General features: G+C 43.9%; 1 protein-coding gene across 1 annotated transcript in view; it reads right to left on the bottom strand.

Annotated features, from left to right (window-relative positions):
• Positions 1-3,377: 3,377 nt before the first annotated feature.
• Positions 3,378-15,996, bottom strand: part of IMMP2L (inner mitochondrial membrane peptidase subunit 2) — a 919,024-nt gene continuing 906,405 nt past the window's right edge. The window contains exon 6 of the mRNA XM_060244896.1: positions 3,378-3,965. Within this exon, the coding sequence (XP_060100879.1) occupies positions 3,846-3,965 (120 nt within the window). The 3' untranslated portion in view covers positions 3,378-3,845. The remainder of the gene's footprint in view (positions 3,966-15,996) is intronic.

The following is a 15,996-nucleotide window of genomic DNA, read 5'->3' as shown; positions in this document are numbered from 1 at the left end:
AGTGAAGCTAGAGGAGCTTCAAGCCTTCTTAGTCTCTTTTAAGTCTAAAAGAGAGGCCATGCTGGTAGAGCTCCAACAGTTAGTACGTCATTTGAATTTTGCTTGCAGGATAATTGTGCCTAGATGCACGTTTCTTCCCCACTTATGTTAAGCTATGGCTGGGCTACATAGTCTACACCATAGGCTGAGAATCAACAAAGGTATGAGGGAAGATCTCTAGGTCTGGGAAACATTCTTGCAATCCTTCAGTGGTGTTTATGTCCGGAGGGAGGACCTGAAATTGGAAGCAGAGCTGCAGGTTAACCTGGATGCATCTAGTTCCATAGGGTTTGAAGTCCATTTCAGGGGTCATTGATGTACCAAGGGAGGGCCTGAAGATTGAGCTTCTGGCAAGATTTGCCGGGACCTCGCCTTCTTGGAATTCTTTCTCATCCTGGTAGCATTATGGGTTTGGGGTGAACAGATGTCTAACCCCACAGTGCACTTTGGGTCAGTCAGGGTCATGATGTCCCTGTTATTTAGGGGGAAGAACAGTTCTCTGCCAGACATTTTGGTCATTTACCTAGGTGGTAATGACCTTGGGATGGTCAAGGGCAAGTCCTTGATCCATCAAGCACAGATGGACATCAGTAATATCATGGCACACTGACCAGGAGTACATCTGGTGCGGTCTGCTATCCTTCCATGGAAGTAATGGAAAGGTGCTGTTTGTGATCATTGAACTGTGGGGGTCTTGACAGGTGTGTTGAACCCACATGACATTGAATGGGCTAGGCTAATCACGAGCTCCAGAGTGCTATACAGGGTGATTTAGGGTTTTATGTTCTGCACCTCGGTATAGGTGCGGAATTTCTCTATTTGTATAAGGACGATGGGGATCATATTTCAGAATTAGGCAACAGGATCCTGGATGATCTTTGGCAAGGGCTCAGAAGCATAGTCAGCCAGTGTGTGGGGACAAGGGACTAAGCAGAGGCTTGACTGTCATGGGTTAGCTTGACCAACCTGAGTTCAATGTGGCTGAAGGCTCTACAGGAGTCAAGTAGCTACGTGCAGCCAGCTCTGAAGCAGCTGAAGTTAGTGAAGTAAAGATATAGTAGTCTTGAGATTCATTGCTGGCAGCTGACCTTGACCCACCCATGCCTAGCTCTGAAGTAGCTGATGAAGCACAGCTGCAGGAAAGTAGCCCACCAGGATCCCTCCCCCACCCCCCATTAATTGAAAAGCAAAGAGAGAAGCTCCAGCAAGACTTAAGGACACACAGTCAGAGTGCTTGCCTCTTGGCTCGGCACCAGCTGCTTGCTAATAGCAGTTCTGAATATGTGCAGGAGCATCTCTGAGCAGACGGATGTAAATCAGGCTTGTTAAGGAATGCCTATATAAATCAGACCAGGAGAACTGCAGATTGTGAAAGCAACATGTCACAACCCTGTGAACTTCATAACCACAACTCCAGACTCTGTCTTGCAACCTGCGACCTTCAGATGGACCCCTGACTCTGCTTTTCAGACCTGCCTGACCTTTGCTCATCAGTGACCTCAGACTGCTTTGACTCCACTTTCCTGAACAACCCATAAACTCTGTCTGTCGCTAAACCGGTATTTGATCTCTGGACCGGACTCTTGACTGTTCTAGCTCTGTTGCCTTGCTCTGCCTGAATTCCCGGTATACTTGACCCTTATTGTGGCAGGAATCTGGCTTTGGTTAGGGTGCTGAGCACCAACAGGCAGACCCTCCCTTAATTGGGGTGGGGGGTGGGATATTGTGCAGGAACCATCTGTTGTCAGGAGCCTCAGAGGGAAATGCAGATAGCCTATGAAGCCCCTTGGACTTGGTCTCCCCTCAGATTCTGTGGCTTGAGGTGGCTGGCCGCATTTCATGGGATTACTGGCATGCCTTGCTGCCTGGCAATGACCATGCTATCTTTTGCTTGCACCAGGATTTTGGTGGCTTGCCCATTTATGCCAGGAAAGGATCTAGGGTATATCCCTTTGCCTTGGTTTATGAATATACTTGGCCCTTGCTGAGTTTCAGTTCATTAATTTAAAATTAAATTTAATAAACCTGCCCTTTATTTATACCAATATACCTGTGTAAGTCTCTTTATTTCAACTATGGTTGCAAAAGACTTATTGTGCAAGATGATGTACAAGACAGATTAATAATAATAATAACAACAACAATGGATTTATACCCCACCCTTCACTATTCAAAGGAGTCTCAGAGCTGCTTACAATCTCCTTTTCCTTCCCCTACCCACAACAGACACCCTGTGAGGTAGGTGAGGCTGAGAGAGTTCTCCCAGAACTGCTCTTGAGCAGAACAGCTTCGAGAGAACTTGTGGCTGACTCAAGGTCACATCAGCAGGTGCATGTGGAGGAGTGGTGAATCAAACCCCGTTCTCCCAGATAAGAGTCTGCACACTCAACCACTACACCAAACTGGCTCTCAATTTACGAACAATGTAAGATCCTTGATAGATCAGAGCAATGGTCCATGAAGTCCATAATCTGTTTCCCACAGCAGCAACCAGAAATTCTGGAAAGTCTATAAATAAGGCATGGGACTACAATCTATTCCTGCTCGTACATTCAGAAATAGACTCCTTCTGTAGACTGAGGTTCCACTGAACAGGATTAATAGCCATTGGTGCATGTATCTATGCCCCATGAATTTATCTAATCCTCTTTTACATCCATATGAACTAGAGGTCATCTGTTGCCTTTGAACAAGAATCTGCAATGCTGACTTTTCAAGTAATCCGAACAGGGAGCAAAACTTAAGAAATTACCAAACTACTTGATATTCTGAAAAGCAGACAATGAGCACTTGTGCTAGCAGGCAAGCATTTGTTTATTTAAAATATGTGTAATCCCTACTCTTTGTCAAAATCACCCTCAGGTGTTTCTGATTTGGATAATCCTTTTTGTACATAAACAACACATTCCCCATTTGTGAATCAAAGTGCTCAATATTACTTTTCAACAGAAATATTCACAGAATGACTTTGTGAGTACTTAGCACAAACCAGTGTGTGATTGAAAAGAAAACATGTCTGCCGCATATGAAAATCTGTCAGATCTCTTCCATTATTAGGAAACTTCATTTTGTATACTGGAGCAAAGTATTTATAGAATTAGAGAGCCCTCAAAGAAATGGAGTAATTATTATCAGCTATGATTATACTTTACACTGATTAAAGTGCTGTTATAGGAATGCTGTAGTGGATCTTATGTTTTAGTTGAAAATCTATTCCATTAGCAGCTGGATAAATCAGATGTAGTCATATGAAGCATTAATGCAACATGAATGTATGTTCAATTTAATTATCAAACCACTAATACACAAGAAAGAAAACACATTTAATAAAAGCAGCATTTTGTTTCATTTTCTTTTATGAATGATTTTACAGAAACATGTCCTGTGGAAGAAATAACATTCACTCAATAAAAACAATTATTCTGCAGTTCAAAACATTACCACACATATTCCATCTCAGCAATAATGATGAACATATAGAGCTGACTTTCAATTTTCACAACTCAATATTAATTTTAAGATATGTCATGTTGCTGAAAATTGAGTGTCCTGAAAAAAATTGGCCCTTATTCTACATCTATAAAGGTACCAGTGCAGGATTTCAAACAATTTACAGTGCTTGGAAAGATAATTCAAATCAAGACACAGTTGCTTCAGTGCAAGTCACACTCTGTTTAATATGATTAAGAAAAATCTCTGTTTGTGGTTATAAGTAATACAACGCTTGCTGCAAATTTGTACATTTTAACAGATCTTTTTATTAGCTGATTATTTACTGATCATCCATTTCCCACCATGTTTATAGGTCATTCTGACTCCTTCTGAAGAGGCTGGCGTTCTGGAGGGAGCTCAGGTGGCAATTTCTGCCAGCGTTCTGGAGGCCAGAGGATATGAGTAGCACGAGCATGCAAGAGTCCAAGAGAGACCTGAAACAGTAATCAAAACAGAGGAATAAAGCAATGTAAGAAGAAATTGCTCAAAGAGATGATTGCATATGGCATATTATAAAAAGATGTGAGCTAATAATACCCTTTGAGAGACTGCATTGTATGGTAACTGAGATGAACCTTTTCTTAAGGGGGTGATTTTATTCCAGGCAGCATCTCACTTAGAGAGATGTCTAAAACAGGGGGGGGGGGTGTAGCAGGAACTCCTTTGCATATTAGGCCACACACCCCTGATGTAGGCTATCCTCCTTAGTACAGGGCCTACTGTAAGCTCCAGGAGGATTGGCTACATCAGGGGTGTGTGGCCTAATATGCAAAGGAGATCCTGCTACAAAAAAGCCCTGGTCTAAAACAACTTGCTATAGAGAGAACCAATGGTGGAGAGTGATGATGGTGAAAAAAACATACTGTATACAGTTACATAGGCTTGCACTAAATCTTGAATGCATGAGAAATCTAACAGTTCATTTTAGCATCCTCCTAATATCTCAAGCAACCAACATTATTTGGCCATGGATCACTGTTTGCTCAAAGTGCAGCTGTCAATTGTTGGCCAGCTGTGTGAAGCAAAGTCCCCTGTTTCCTCCCAAGGGTTAATGTGAATATTGATGAGTATATCCAGATTTGCAGGTGTTTGTAACTAATTCATTATGTCCACAGGCTCTTATCTCTGTCAAGGCTAGAGTCAAGAATGTGGCAATTTCTTTGGTAGCTGGGAGTGGGAAGCAAGAGCAATGATGCAATCTTTCTGACACTTCCTGTGAATGCGGACCCTTATTGGATCTGGGATATCATCTGACACCAGAAGACTAAAAAGTATAATGGAATTAGAGATTAAGGGGGCGGGGGGCGGGGGGCAGCTGACAGCGATTTTTCCTGAACTGGGTTCTGGACTATGTCAGAATGTAGAAGAATGCTTAAACCTCAGGTTTTGGACTCTGAAACTCTTTGACTGTGCCATCTATTGTCAGGTATCAACATGCTAGGAAATCAGCTTTTATTATTTTTATTCAGTTTAGTCAAGTGCACTGTGTTGCCTAATGCTGTTTCCTTTTTGTCCTGTTCCTGTTCCTTTTCCTATTCTTTTAAGAAAAATTCTGGTTTCTTGTGTGTACTTAGTTTCAAGGTCCCATAGGTCTAAGCACCGTTGACCCAGGAGAAGGGCAGTGGCTCAGGGGAACCCAGGTTTGGGTCTTGACAAGCTGGTATTAGCAAAGCAGGCTTTAAAAGAGCCATTAAGCAGCCTTAATGCATGCAACCTGAGGCAGCAACCTGGAGTTTTTAGTAGACCACATGCAAGACTTATTAGAACTGTCATAGTTTAATGACTATCTTGAATGCACTGAGAGTTCCCAAGTCACATTCGTTTATGCACTGGTGCAACACAAACCTGAATTTGTGAGTCCACTGCAGAATTTTTGCTATCATCCATTTATTGGGAAACACAACTAATTAAATTCAGTGACTGCAACAAAATATTTCCAAGGTCTTTTTTCAAGAAAACCCAAATTCATTATGGAGAATTAAAACCTAAGTTATGTCAGATATTTAGAAGATTCAGTTCTGACTCACAATAGTTGGAAACCCCTAAAGAGCAAAAGGGCCATAGCCATGGCACATGAGGAGGCAAGTATTGTGATATAATTAGCTGCTATTATGCACATTGGCAATTAAGACAATTTGATATGGAGGCACATTAGCCTTCCCGTGCATTTCTGACTCATTATCATGGAAGCCAGCTTGTATGAGCCCATCCTCAGATAAACAGTCCAAAGATCTGTTCTTCAGTTGGAAAAGAGTACTCTGCAACAAATCTGAAATTCATCTCAGCATATAAAACAAAATATGAGAAATGTTAGATTTGTTTTTCATTAAATTCCCATCACTCTTACCTCTCCAACATATAAAATTAAAAGCTAACACTTCACCATTTTCTTGTGAAGCAACTATTATCAACAAATTTTCACTTCATTTTCCACAAGTGATACATATGTTACATTGCATATTACACCACAGTCAGAACTCATTCCAGTCAAATTATGTTACAAACAAAAGTATTTTATCTTCTTAATCCATCCGGTTTTTGCATGTGCCAGCTAGATTGCATTTATTCTCTGGGCAAATTTGCCAGTGGATGATGTAGCTAGCACCACATACATAAGGCTAAGAAACATAATTCTTACTGATCTTATATTTAGCTGTTAAATGGCAACATAAATATTGTTTTTGGAAATACTTATCTAACCATTGAAATGGTAAAACTACAAAAACGTTTCATTTTTCTGTGTTCAAAGACTTCAGTAAACCAGTATGGCATTGGTGAAGACCAAGTACTGAAGATCTGAGATGTAGCACCAGAAATGTTAATTTTAATAGAAATGTTGGTTTTAAATGATATTTTTTATTTAATGTATTATTTATTGAATTGTACAGATGTTTTATTGTAAACCAAGATTTACATGTTGTGAACCGCCCTGAGCCTGCTTTGGAGGGGAGGGTGGGATATAAATAAAAATTTATTATTATTATTATTATTATTATTATTATTATTATTATTATTATTATTATTATTATTATTATTATTATTATTATTATTATTATTTATTATATGGAGAGCCATTTTTATTGAAGGAAAATTGGGAATCTGACAGGTTAGTGAGACAAGATCTTCCCTTACAGAACCCATGTTGAGTCTTCCTCAATAACTTCTTCATCAATGTGCCTACTGATTCTCTCTTTAATAATGGTTTCCACCAAATTTCCTGGTATTGAAGTCAGATTGACTGGTCTCTAATTTTCTGGATCTCCTCTGGAACCCTTTTTTCCCACAGTGAAGATGGAGGAAAAAAATGTATTCAGCTTCTCAGCCATTTCCCTATCGTCCTTCAGTAACCCTTCATCCCAGGGCCCCACTGCCACCCTGACTGGTTTCCTACTTCTAATGTATTTGAAATTGTTATTGTTGGTCTTTATGCTTTATACTTTTTGCTGTATGCTCCTCATACAATCACTTGCATTTGATTTGCTACAGCCTGTGGTCCCTTTTATTAACCACACTTGGACTAGTTTTCCAGTACTTAAAGGAATCCTTTTTACCTTTTACAGCTCCCAATACTTTGTTTGTTAACTGTGCAGGCTTTTTTAAAATACCTATTTGTGCCTTTCCTGGATTGTGGTATATATTTTATCTGAGCTTCTAGGATTGTAGTTTTATATAGCCTCCAAACTTCCTCAATGGTTTTGAATCCTATTTATTTATTTTATTTATTTATTTTCGTAAATTTATAGATTTATTTTCGTAGATTTCCCATAGTGGGCTCAGGGAGGCTTCCAACACATTTAAAACAATCAAATCAATTTAAAATAATTAACAATTAAAACAGTTTAAACAGTTTAAAATTAAGACAATTATGTCATAACTCACAATTAGGTAGTGTGGCAAAGATGGTATTAACAGATCAATTCAGCTTTCTTGTCCCAACCTAGATGTTCAAATCCCGGCTATCTTGGTTTCAAAAAAATCAGTACAATGCAGTCGGTGCAGGGGAGCCTGTTTAAATGATAGGACGCCCGTCTGCCTCAGCCATAAGCCCAATGGAACAGCTCCGTCTTACAGGCCCTCAATCTCAGCTAAGGGCCCCTGAATGTCCTCCTCACCTGCTTTAACAAGCCAGGATGGACATGGGTCCAGAGGACAAGTGGTGGGCTTCACCGCATCTAGGATCTTGTTCACATCCTCCTGAGAGAGGCAGCTGAAGTGGTCCAATGTGGGACTCAAAGACGGACAACAGGCTTCCAGTTCCCGTACTGTGTCAATTGTTGCTGGTAGATTATGGCGGAGAGTTGAGATTTTATCTGTGAAGTAAGTCGCAAAGGCCTCACGACTGATATCCAATTCCCTAAACTTTTGATTGCCAACCGGCGCCGTAGTCAATGATTGAATCATTCTAAACAATTGGGCTGGGCACAATTTCGCAGATGCAATGGAGGCTGCATAGAAATCTCTCTTAGTGAACTTCACTGCCTTCTCATAGACCTTCATAAACGTTCTATAAGAAGTTCTAGACTCCTCATCTTAAGATCTCTGCCACACTCGCTCTAGCCGTCTAAGCTGCCGCTTCATCCTCTGCAGCTCCAAGGTATGCCAAGGTGCTGCTTTGGTGCGGCAGTGAAGAGGGCGCCGAGGCACAATATCGCCGATGGCTGTGGAGAGCCGGGAATACCAGTCCTCCAATAGCTCATCTAACGATCCGCCTGGGGGCATCGGATCCCATAGAGCCTTCTGAAGCCGCTCCGGGTCCAGTTGGCTCCGCAGGCGAGCATAAATCCGCTCGCCGCCCAAACAGAAGGTGGGCTGCAGGCCCAGTTAGACTTTCAGGGCAGAATGATCTAACCATGGAAATGTATTAACAGCTATCAGATCCGGTGTTAACCCAGCCCCAAAGACCAAATCGTATTATCCCAGCCCCAAAGACCATATGGCCGGCCTGATGAGTGGGAGCCGAAACAATTTGGCTGAGCCCCAGTGTCTCCATGGATAACACCAGGTCCTGGGCTTGCATGGAAGCTGCATCATCGACATTGAAATCCCCCAGAACTACTAGCCTGGGGAAGGTCAATGCCCAGGTCAATACCACCTCCAGCGGGGCAGGCAGGCTCTCTGGGGGTACGTTGGGTGTCCTGAACACAACCCAGATAGCCAAGTTCTCCTTGGCTTCCCATATCAGACTGACACATTTAATGCCCATGATGTTTGGGGCAGGAAGTGCCCTGAAAGAGAAAGACTCACGAATGTGCACCGCACACACACACACCCGGCCAGTAGTCCACGTTTGGTGGAGGACTGAGAACCTGGGTGGGGCAAGCTGATTCAGGGTGACCATCTTGCCCTCCCATACCCAGGTCTCTGTCACACATGCCAGGCCTATCTGTTGTTCCATGAAATAATCACATACGGTGTAGGTCTTATTGTTGATAGACCTGGCATTGATGTTGGAGCCGGATAAATCTTCCGAGCCCCACAACCTGCATACCTTGGGATGGAAAGTAGGAGGGAAGAGGTCCGATCTTTCCCATATCTCTGGCCTCTTCCTGAACTCTGAGACCTAGTCCCACCGCCATACCTCCCCAAATGACTGGAATCCCTGGCCCAGTCATGGTCTCCCCTGCACGGTGCTATTGTGCCAAGTTGGTTCACCTAGCCTGTGTTCCTTAATCTATTACATTTTCGTATTAATCACAGAATCTAAATATATCAAATAAATTGACCCCTACTATTTACTTTTCCTTTCAGTTTCCTCTTCACATGCCTCATCATCTCAGAGAATTTATCCCTTTTAAAATTAAAAGTGGCTATGTCGGTCTTTTTGGTGTATTTTTCTTATATACAGACATTGTGATCACCAGTTTGGTTGCCAGGGTGCCTGTAGTTCAGCTCACACACATCTGCTGTAAGACGTGGGTTTCACCCACCATTTTCCAAGAGACTTATGTGGATACTAAAAGACTCAGCTTTACAGCAGCACTCTCCATTGCTGAATGAGTGCTAGCCAGAAATACAGGTGAGCTTCCTGCTGCTCTGTGGATGCACAGTCTTGGCCGTTGCAGTGGAAGAAGTCGCGCTGCCATGAGCTGTCCAGTCAAGCGATTTCCAGCCTTTTCCATGGAAAGCCATGTTCCAAGGCTAACATCACCAATGACCATTTTCCTGCACCGCCAGACTCCATGACAGAGAGACAAGAGGCTCACGTATCCAACAGCTGTTACAGACATCTGCATAAGGCAATCATGCATATCTTAGGCATGGATGCTGCCGGACTGTCCAAGCTTTTGTCAAACGGAACTCTAGAAAAGGATGGTGTCAGCCAGAGGAGTAAGAAGAGGAATACCAGCTTTACCCAGAGCTAGAGCTATTGTGTAGATCGGGTGTCACCTTTGGCTCTCTATTGTCACTTTTAGATAAGTTTGTATAGCTTGTTTTAATCCCCTCCACCCATGCCTTGGCCAAACTGTCACTTTGGAGCCTCCCCTTTTTCTGAGGTAATGCACCATGTGATGCTGCATCATGTCCCATCTGACCCCATGACATAATCCTCTGGACATCCTACCCCATAAGGGCTCAAGGTAGACCTTGTAACCTCTGACCCAACACCCAACAAGGGTGCATCTGACAGTACCCCTACCCTGCTGTTTAGATACGCCTCTGATACTTGATCAGTTGAGGGTCCCTCACCATCTCCCTTTTTTGTCACCATTGGAGCCTTCCTTGAAGACTACGATAGGTAATTATCACCCTGTTTGCCCATTCCTGGGTTTACCCCTGTGTATTTCATGCTGTTTTCTTAGGCCTGTATGTATGTTGTATGATTTTGTACCCTTGTATGCTTGCCTTTATTTCTTAATAAAACACCTTGATTATTAAACAGTATTTCCTTGTTGTTGAGTGAGTTCCAAAGGAGAAACTTCTGTATACATAGATTCTGATCTCACTAAAGCATAATTGCCCACTTTCTAATTCCCCAAGCCTAATTTTAGGGCAATTCAGGTAACATTGGGCAACTTCCTATTTATACAAATGGTGAAATCAACAACATTATGGTCACTGCTCCCAAGCAGTGCAATCACTTTTACAACTCTCACCAGGCCTTGGGCATTACTTAGGACCAAATCCCGGATCACCCCACCCCGGTAGGTTCTGTGACCATTTGCTCCATAGCACAGTCATTGAAAGTATCTAAAAACCCATTTCCTTTCTCCCAACCAGAACACATATTGACCCAATCAATGTGTGGGTAGTTAAAATCACCTATTATGACAAAGTTGTATGTTTAGCCACTATCTTTAATTATTTCATAATTGTATAATCATCCTCTATCTTTTGATCCAGTGGGCAATTACAAACTCTCAGAGTTAAACTTCCTTTTGGGCCCACTATTTCAACCTAAAGCATTTCTAAAAGGGAATCTAATTCTCTTACCATCTCAATCTTACTAGACTGTATACCCTCTCCAACATACAGAACCACCCCACCTCCAACCCTTCCCACCTTATCCTTCTGATATAATTTATATCCAGAAATCACTGTATCCCGCTGATTCTCCTCATTCTACCAAGTTTCTGAAACACCCACAATGTCTATATTTTCCCATAATACTAAGCAGGCCTCAGATTCAGTTCCTGAACTTTTCTGAGAGTTCCACCTCCTTCTTCTGAGAGTTCCACCTCCTTGTCCATTGAATAGTACGTGCAGCTGCATAACAATCCCTGGATGAGCTCCACCACTTATTTTTCTACAAAATGACCCCTTATAATAAGCATTCCAACTCCCCGATTTTCCCTCGGTCACTTCTAGCATTTTTATATAAACATCTATAATTTCCTAGGCAAGTTAAGCCTGCGACCTTCCTCCTGCTGCCTTGAGACTTTGCCAGGCAGTCTGTTGTGCCTTGTGATTCAGTCCCTGAATTTACAACACAGCGTTGTTACGAGCACTGAGGTGAGCAGCAGGAAACCACGGGTCATCTGATTATAAGGGACAGATGCTAACTGCCTATGAAGATCTGTGGTGGGAAGTTTAAAGGGTCAGGATTGGACCTGACTGAGAAGTGAGTTGTTCTGGGTAATGTATATAATCGGGGAACCAGTCCCACCATGTTGTCTTGTGATGTACTAGCAAATAAAGTATGTTGACTGTTACTCATGTCTGAACCCAGTACATTACACTGGTGATGAGGATGGGATCCTGTTGAGTCAGCCAATCACTGTCACAATGTAAATTCCGTGCACCAAGCTCCAGCGCTGCGCTCCACGCACTGTTGCAATGCATTGTGGCTGGGATCATGGCTGCTGCTCCAAGACAACTGCTACCGGAGTTCAACACTGCAAGGCCTGACCTGTGGGAGTCATGGATGGACCACCTAAGCTATTACATCAAACTGCACGAGATGGAGGAAGCCACAGAGAAGAAGGTGCTCCTCCTAAGCTCGTGCAGGGTCAAGACCATCCAGTTGGTGAAGCGGCTCATCAGCCCTACCACACTCATGGCGGCCACCTATGATGAGCTGATCAAGGCGATGATGGACCACTTGGCACCCCAGTCGACCCATCTCGCATGCAGCCATGCGTTCTACACTCAGCAGCAGAGACAGGCCGAGTCCGCAGCCGAGTATCTCTCGGAGCTCCAAGGATTAGCCCTGCAATATGACTTCATGGGGGGCCTAGAGGAGATATTGTTTGACCATTTTGCGGTGGGGGTCAGAGAAGAAAAGTTGCACCATAAGCTGCTGGCAACCGAAGACAAAGATATTACTCTGACAGGTGACCGCCTTCAAATAGGTGCACCCCGGCCACTCCACAACCAGCTCTCTCCTCAAAGGGATTCCCGGAGTGCAACCATTCTTCAATGATGTTTTAATAGCTGCACCAGACATCAAATAGTTCAGTTGACGCCTATGTGAGGTCTATGTCGTTTCCAGTCAGCAGGGCTGAAGGTAAAGCGGGAGAAGTGCTCACTTGGGGAACCAAGGGTGGAGTTCCTGGGGTTCACTGTGGACGCCGCCGGCATCCGCCCCACAGTGGGCAAGACCAAGGCAATAGTGTAGGCTCTGGCCCCCAAGAGTAAAGTGGAACTCCAAAGTTTCTTGGGGCTGTTGAACTTCTACTATTCATTCTTGCCCCACAAAGCCGCCCTCGCAGAACCCCTACATTTGATAAAAAAGCCCTGTGGGTCTGGGGTGAAAAACAGGCCGCTATCTTTCAGGCAGTCAAGGACATTTAGGTTTTGAACGAGGTGTTCCACCATTTTGATGAGTCCCTCCTGGTGATCCTGGTCTGCGATGCTTCCCCCTATGGAGTGGGCATGGTCACCAACTCCTGGACGGGAGAGAGGTTCCCGTGGCGTATTACTCCTGAACTTTGAACTCACCGGAGCATAACTATGCCCAAATAGACAAGGAGGCGTTGGCAATCATGGTGGGGGTGCATAAATTCAATGACTACCTGTACGGTAGGAGTTTCACGATTGCCACAGACCACAAGCCGTTGCTGGGCCTCCTTGTGCCAGACCGCCAAAACCCACAGATCCTGTCCCAGTGCATCCTGAGGTGGAACCAGTTCCTCAATGCCTGCACCTACACACTCATCTACCGCCCTGGCAAAGCGATGGGCCACGCCAACGCCCTCAGCCATCTTCTGCTGCCTGCGATAGACCTGATCTGGCCCCTGCTCACCACATGATGCTAATAGAGATTCTACCTGACAGGCCCCTTCATGCCACTGAGGGAGCCTGGTTCACAAGCTGGAACTGCATTCTCACATGTGTAATGGACTCGTTGGGGAGGGGTTGGCCCACTTGCAAAGTGGATGCGGAGTTTAGGCCCTTTGCATCCTGCTGGGACAAACTTTCAGCACACAAGGGTTGCATCCTCTGGGGCAGCAGGGTGGTGGTCCCCTCTCCCACTCCAGAAGCAAGTGCTTGAAGCCTTGCATGAGACACACCCAGGGATAGTGTGTATGAAGGCCCTGGCTTGTAGTTATGTCTGGTGGCCGGGGATGGATGAAGAGATAGAGGGATGGGTTAGAAGGTGCCAGCCCTACCAAGAGTCCAAGCCTGATCCGCCCAGCACCCCCACTCACCGCTGGGAGTCTAATCGCACGCCTTGGTCCCGGCTACCCCTAGACTTTGTGGAGCCATAGCTGGGTCAAATATTCTCCATTCTGGTTGACGCTTATACAAAGTGGCTGGAAGTGATCCCCGTAGCCGCAACCTCCACCTTGGCCACAGTTAGGGCCCTACAGAGTGCCTTGAGATCCCAGAGACCATAGTGATGGATCACGGTACCACTTTTACCTCCTGGGAATTCCAGGAGTTCCTGAACAGGTATCTCATCCGACACATACAGTCCGCTCCCTTTCACCCGGCCACTAATGGCCAAGTGGAGCACATGGTGTGCACCACCAAGGAGGCCCTGGTTGAACCACACAGGGAGTGACAGCCACCAGCTTACTTAAAAGACTATGTATCTTAACTAAGGAGGGAGGAGTGTTGTGTCTTGCAATTCAGTCCCTGAATTTTCAACACAGCGCAGCTATGAGTGCTGAGGTGAGCAGCGGGAAACCACAGATCACCTGACCGTAAGGGACAGATGCTAACCGCCTATAAAGATCTATGGCGGGAAGTTTAAAGGGTCAGGATTGGACCTGATGGAGAAGTGAGTTGTTGCAGGTAATGTATATAATCAGGAACTCAGCCCTGCCATGTTGTCTTGTGATGTACTAGCAAATAAAGTCTGTTGACTGTTACTCGTGTTCGAATCCAGTACATTACACAGTCCATACCATTTGTCACCATCTCAGTGGACAACTCTAATCCATTGCCTGGTAGAAAAGTAACAGCTAACTCGTCATCTCTTTGAGATGAGTCATCCTGAACCAGAGACATTTCATCTCCTGTCAGCTTTCCCCCAAGATTCAGTTTAAAAATGGCTCTGCCATCTTTTTGATCTGAAGCACCAGCAGCCTTGTTCCTTCTTGGGACAAGTGGAGACTGTCTCTTTTGTACAGCTCCCGCTTGTTCCAAAAAGCATCCCAGTGCCTAACACACTTGAACCCTTTCTCCCTACACCATTGTCTCATCCACACATTTAAATCTAACAGCTGAGTGAGTTTGCCACTAAGCTTTTAAATCTAAAAGCTCAATGGCAAACCCACTCAGCTGTTAGATTTAAGTCTAAAAGCTCAGTGGCAAACCCAATCAACTGTTAGATTTAAATGGCTGTGAGCCATTTAATCCTTTGGTTTTGTCCCCCCCTTAAAGCGGCAGGAAGCCAAATGGTTAAATGGCTGTCAGACACTTAAACCTAACAGCTGAATGTCACAGGGCTGTTTGCTCAGCTGTTACATTTAAATGGCTGCCAGCCATTTAACCCTTCCTGGGCAATCCCCACCTCCTTTCTCCCAGCTGCAGTGAGCCATGGCCAGGAGAAAGCCCCCCCACTGTGGCCCAAAGAAAAAGGAAACAAAACTTGTTGGAACAGCTCAGTCTGGGTGGGGCCTGTTTCGACTGGTTTGGGGTTCAGTTTGTGGGCCACCCTGAAGTCTATGTCTCATGACGATGCAGAAAAATGTTTCCTGGGCAGATTGTTACAACAATATTCTTCACCATTACTCCATCTTGGATAATATCTAGGGTGTTCCTATGGCTAGCAACAATAGGGTGTTCAAGTATGATGCTGTTACAGACAGTCAATCTCCAGCTCCAATTTTTTCCTCTGGTTTAAACTGTTTAAAAGAACCATATCAAAGCCTCATATTTATTCATCATTATCCATCATACTCTCAGAATAGCCTTTACATCTATTTGGTTTCAGACCATGTCACCACCTTTGCTTGATGGTCTCTAGAAAATCATTCACTTCCCACTTTTGTGCCCCAGTTTGGGAGCCCCAGTTTGGGAGGACTTAACCCTTTACATTTTTCTCCTGCCCTCTTTACACAAAGTGTTGAACCAAATTTCTTACAGTACTTTTGAAGGGATTAAACTTTAGAGATGATCAGAGAAAGTGATCTTTCTTCTCTCTGATGCTGACCTGCTCATATCATACAGAGTGTCATTGTTAGTTCTGGCAACTAAGAAAATATGAGCAAAACCTGCATACAAAGCTGCATACAAAACCTCTAATGAGGTTTTGAGTTTTTTTAGATTCAATTATTTTAGTGTCGTTACTTATGGCGTATGTTTTGTGCTCATTTGTCTTCTTGAAATGGCCTTTGGCTATATAGAATAAATGCTATTTTTACCTTTGTGCCATTGCTACGTGAGATTGTTCAACTAAAAATAAAAGGTTAGTGTTCAAAACACAGTTATGACAAGATTATAAAAAAAGATGTTCTCCATATTTCCATAGTTTAGGTTTAAAAAACTTACCATCTCTCCTAGAATATGAAATGCCGAGTTTTAAAAGGCCAGAATGAAAGTCACTGGTATGGATACTATCTGGGCATTTCTTATGGC

The sequence above is a fragment of the Heteronotia binoei genome, chromosome 8 (genome assembly GCF_032191835.1).
Source record: "Heteronotia binoei isolate CCM8104 ecotype False Entrance Well chromosome 8, APGP_CSIRO_Hbin_v1, whole genome shotgun sequence".
Lineage (NCBI taxonomy): Eukaryota > Metazoa > Chordata > Lepidosauria > Squamata > Gekkonidae > Heteronotia > Heteronotia binoei.
This window is presented reverse-complemented; position numbering and strand designations above follow the sequence as displayed.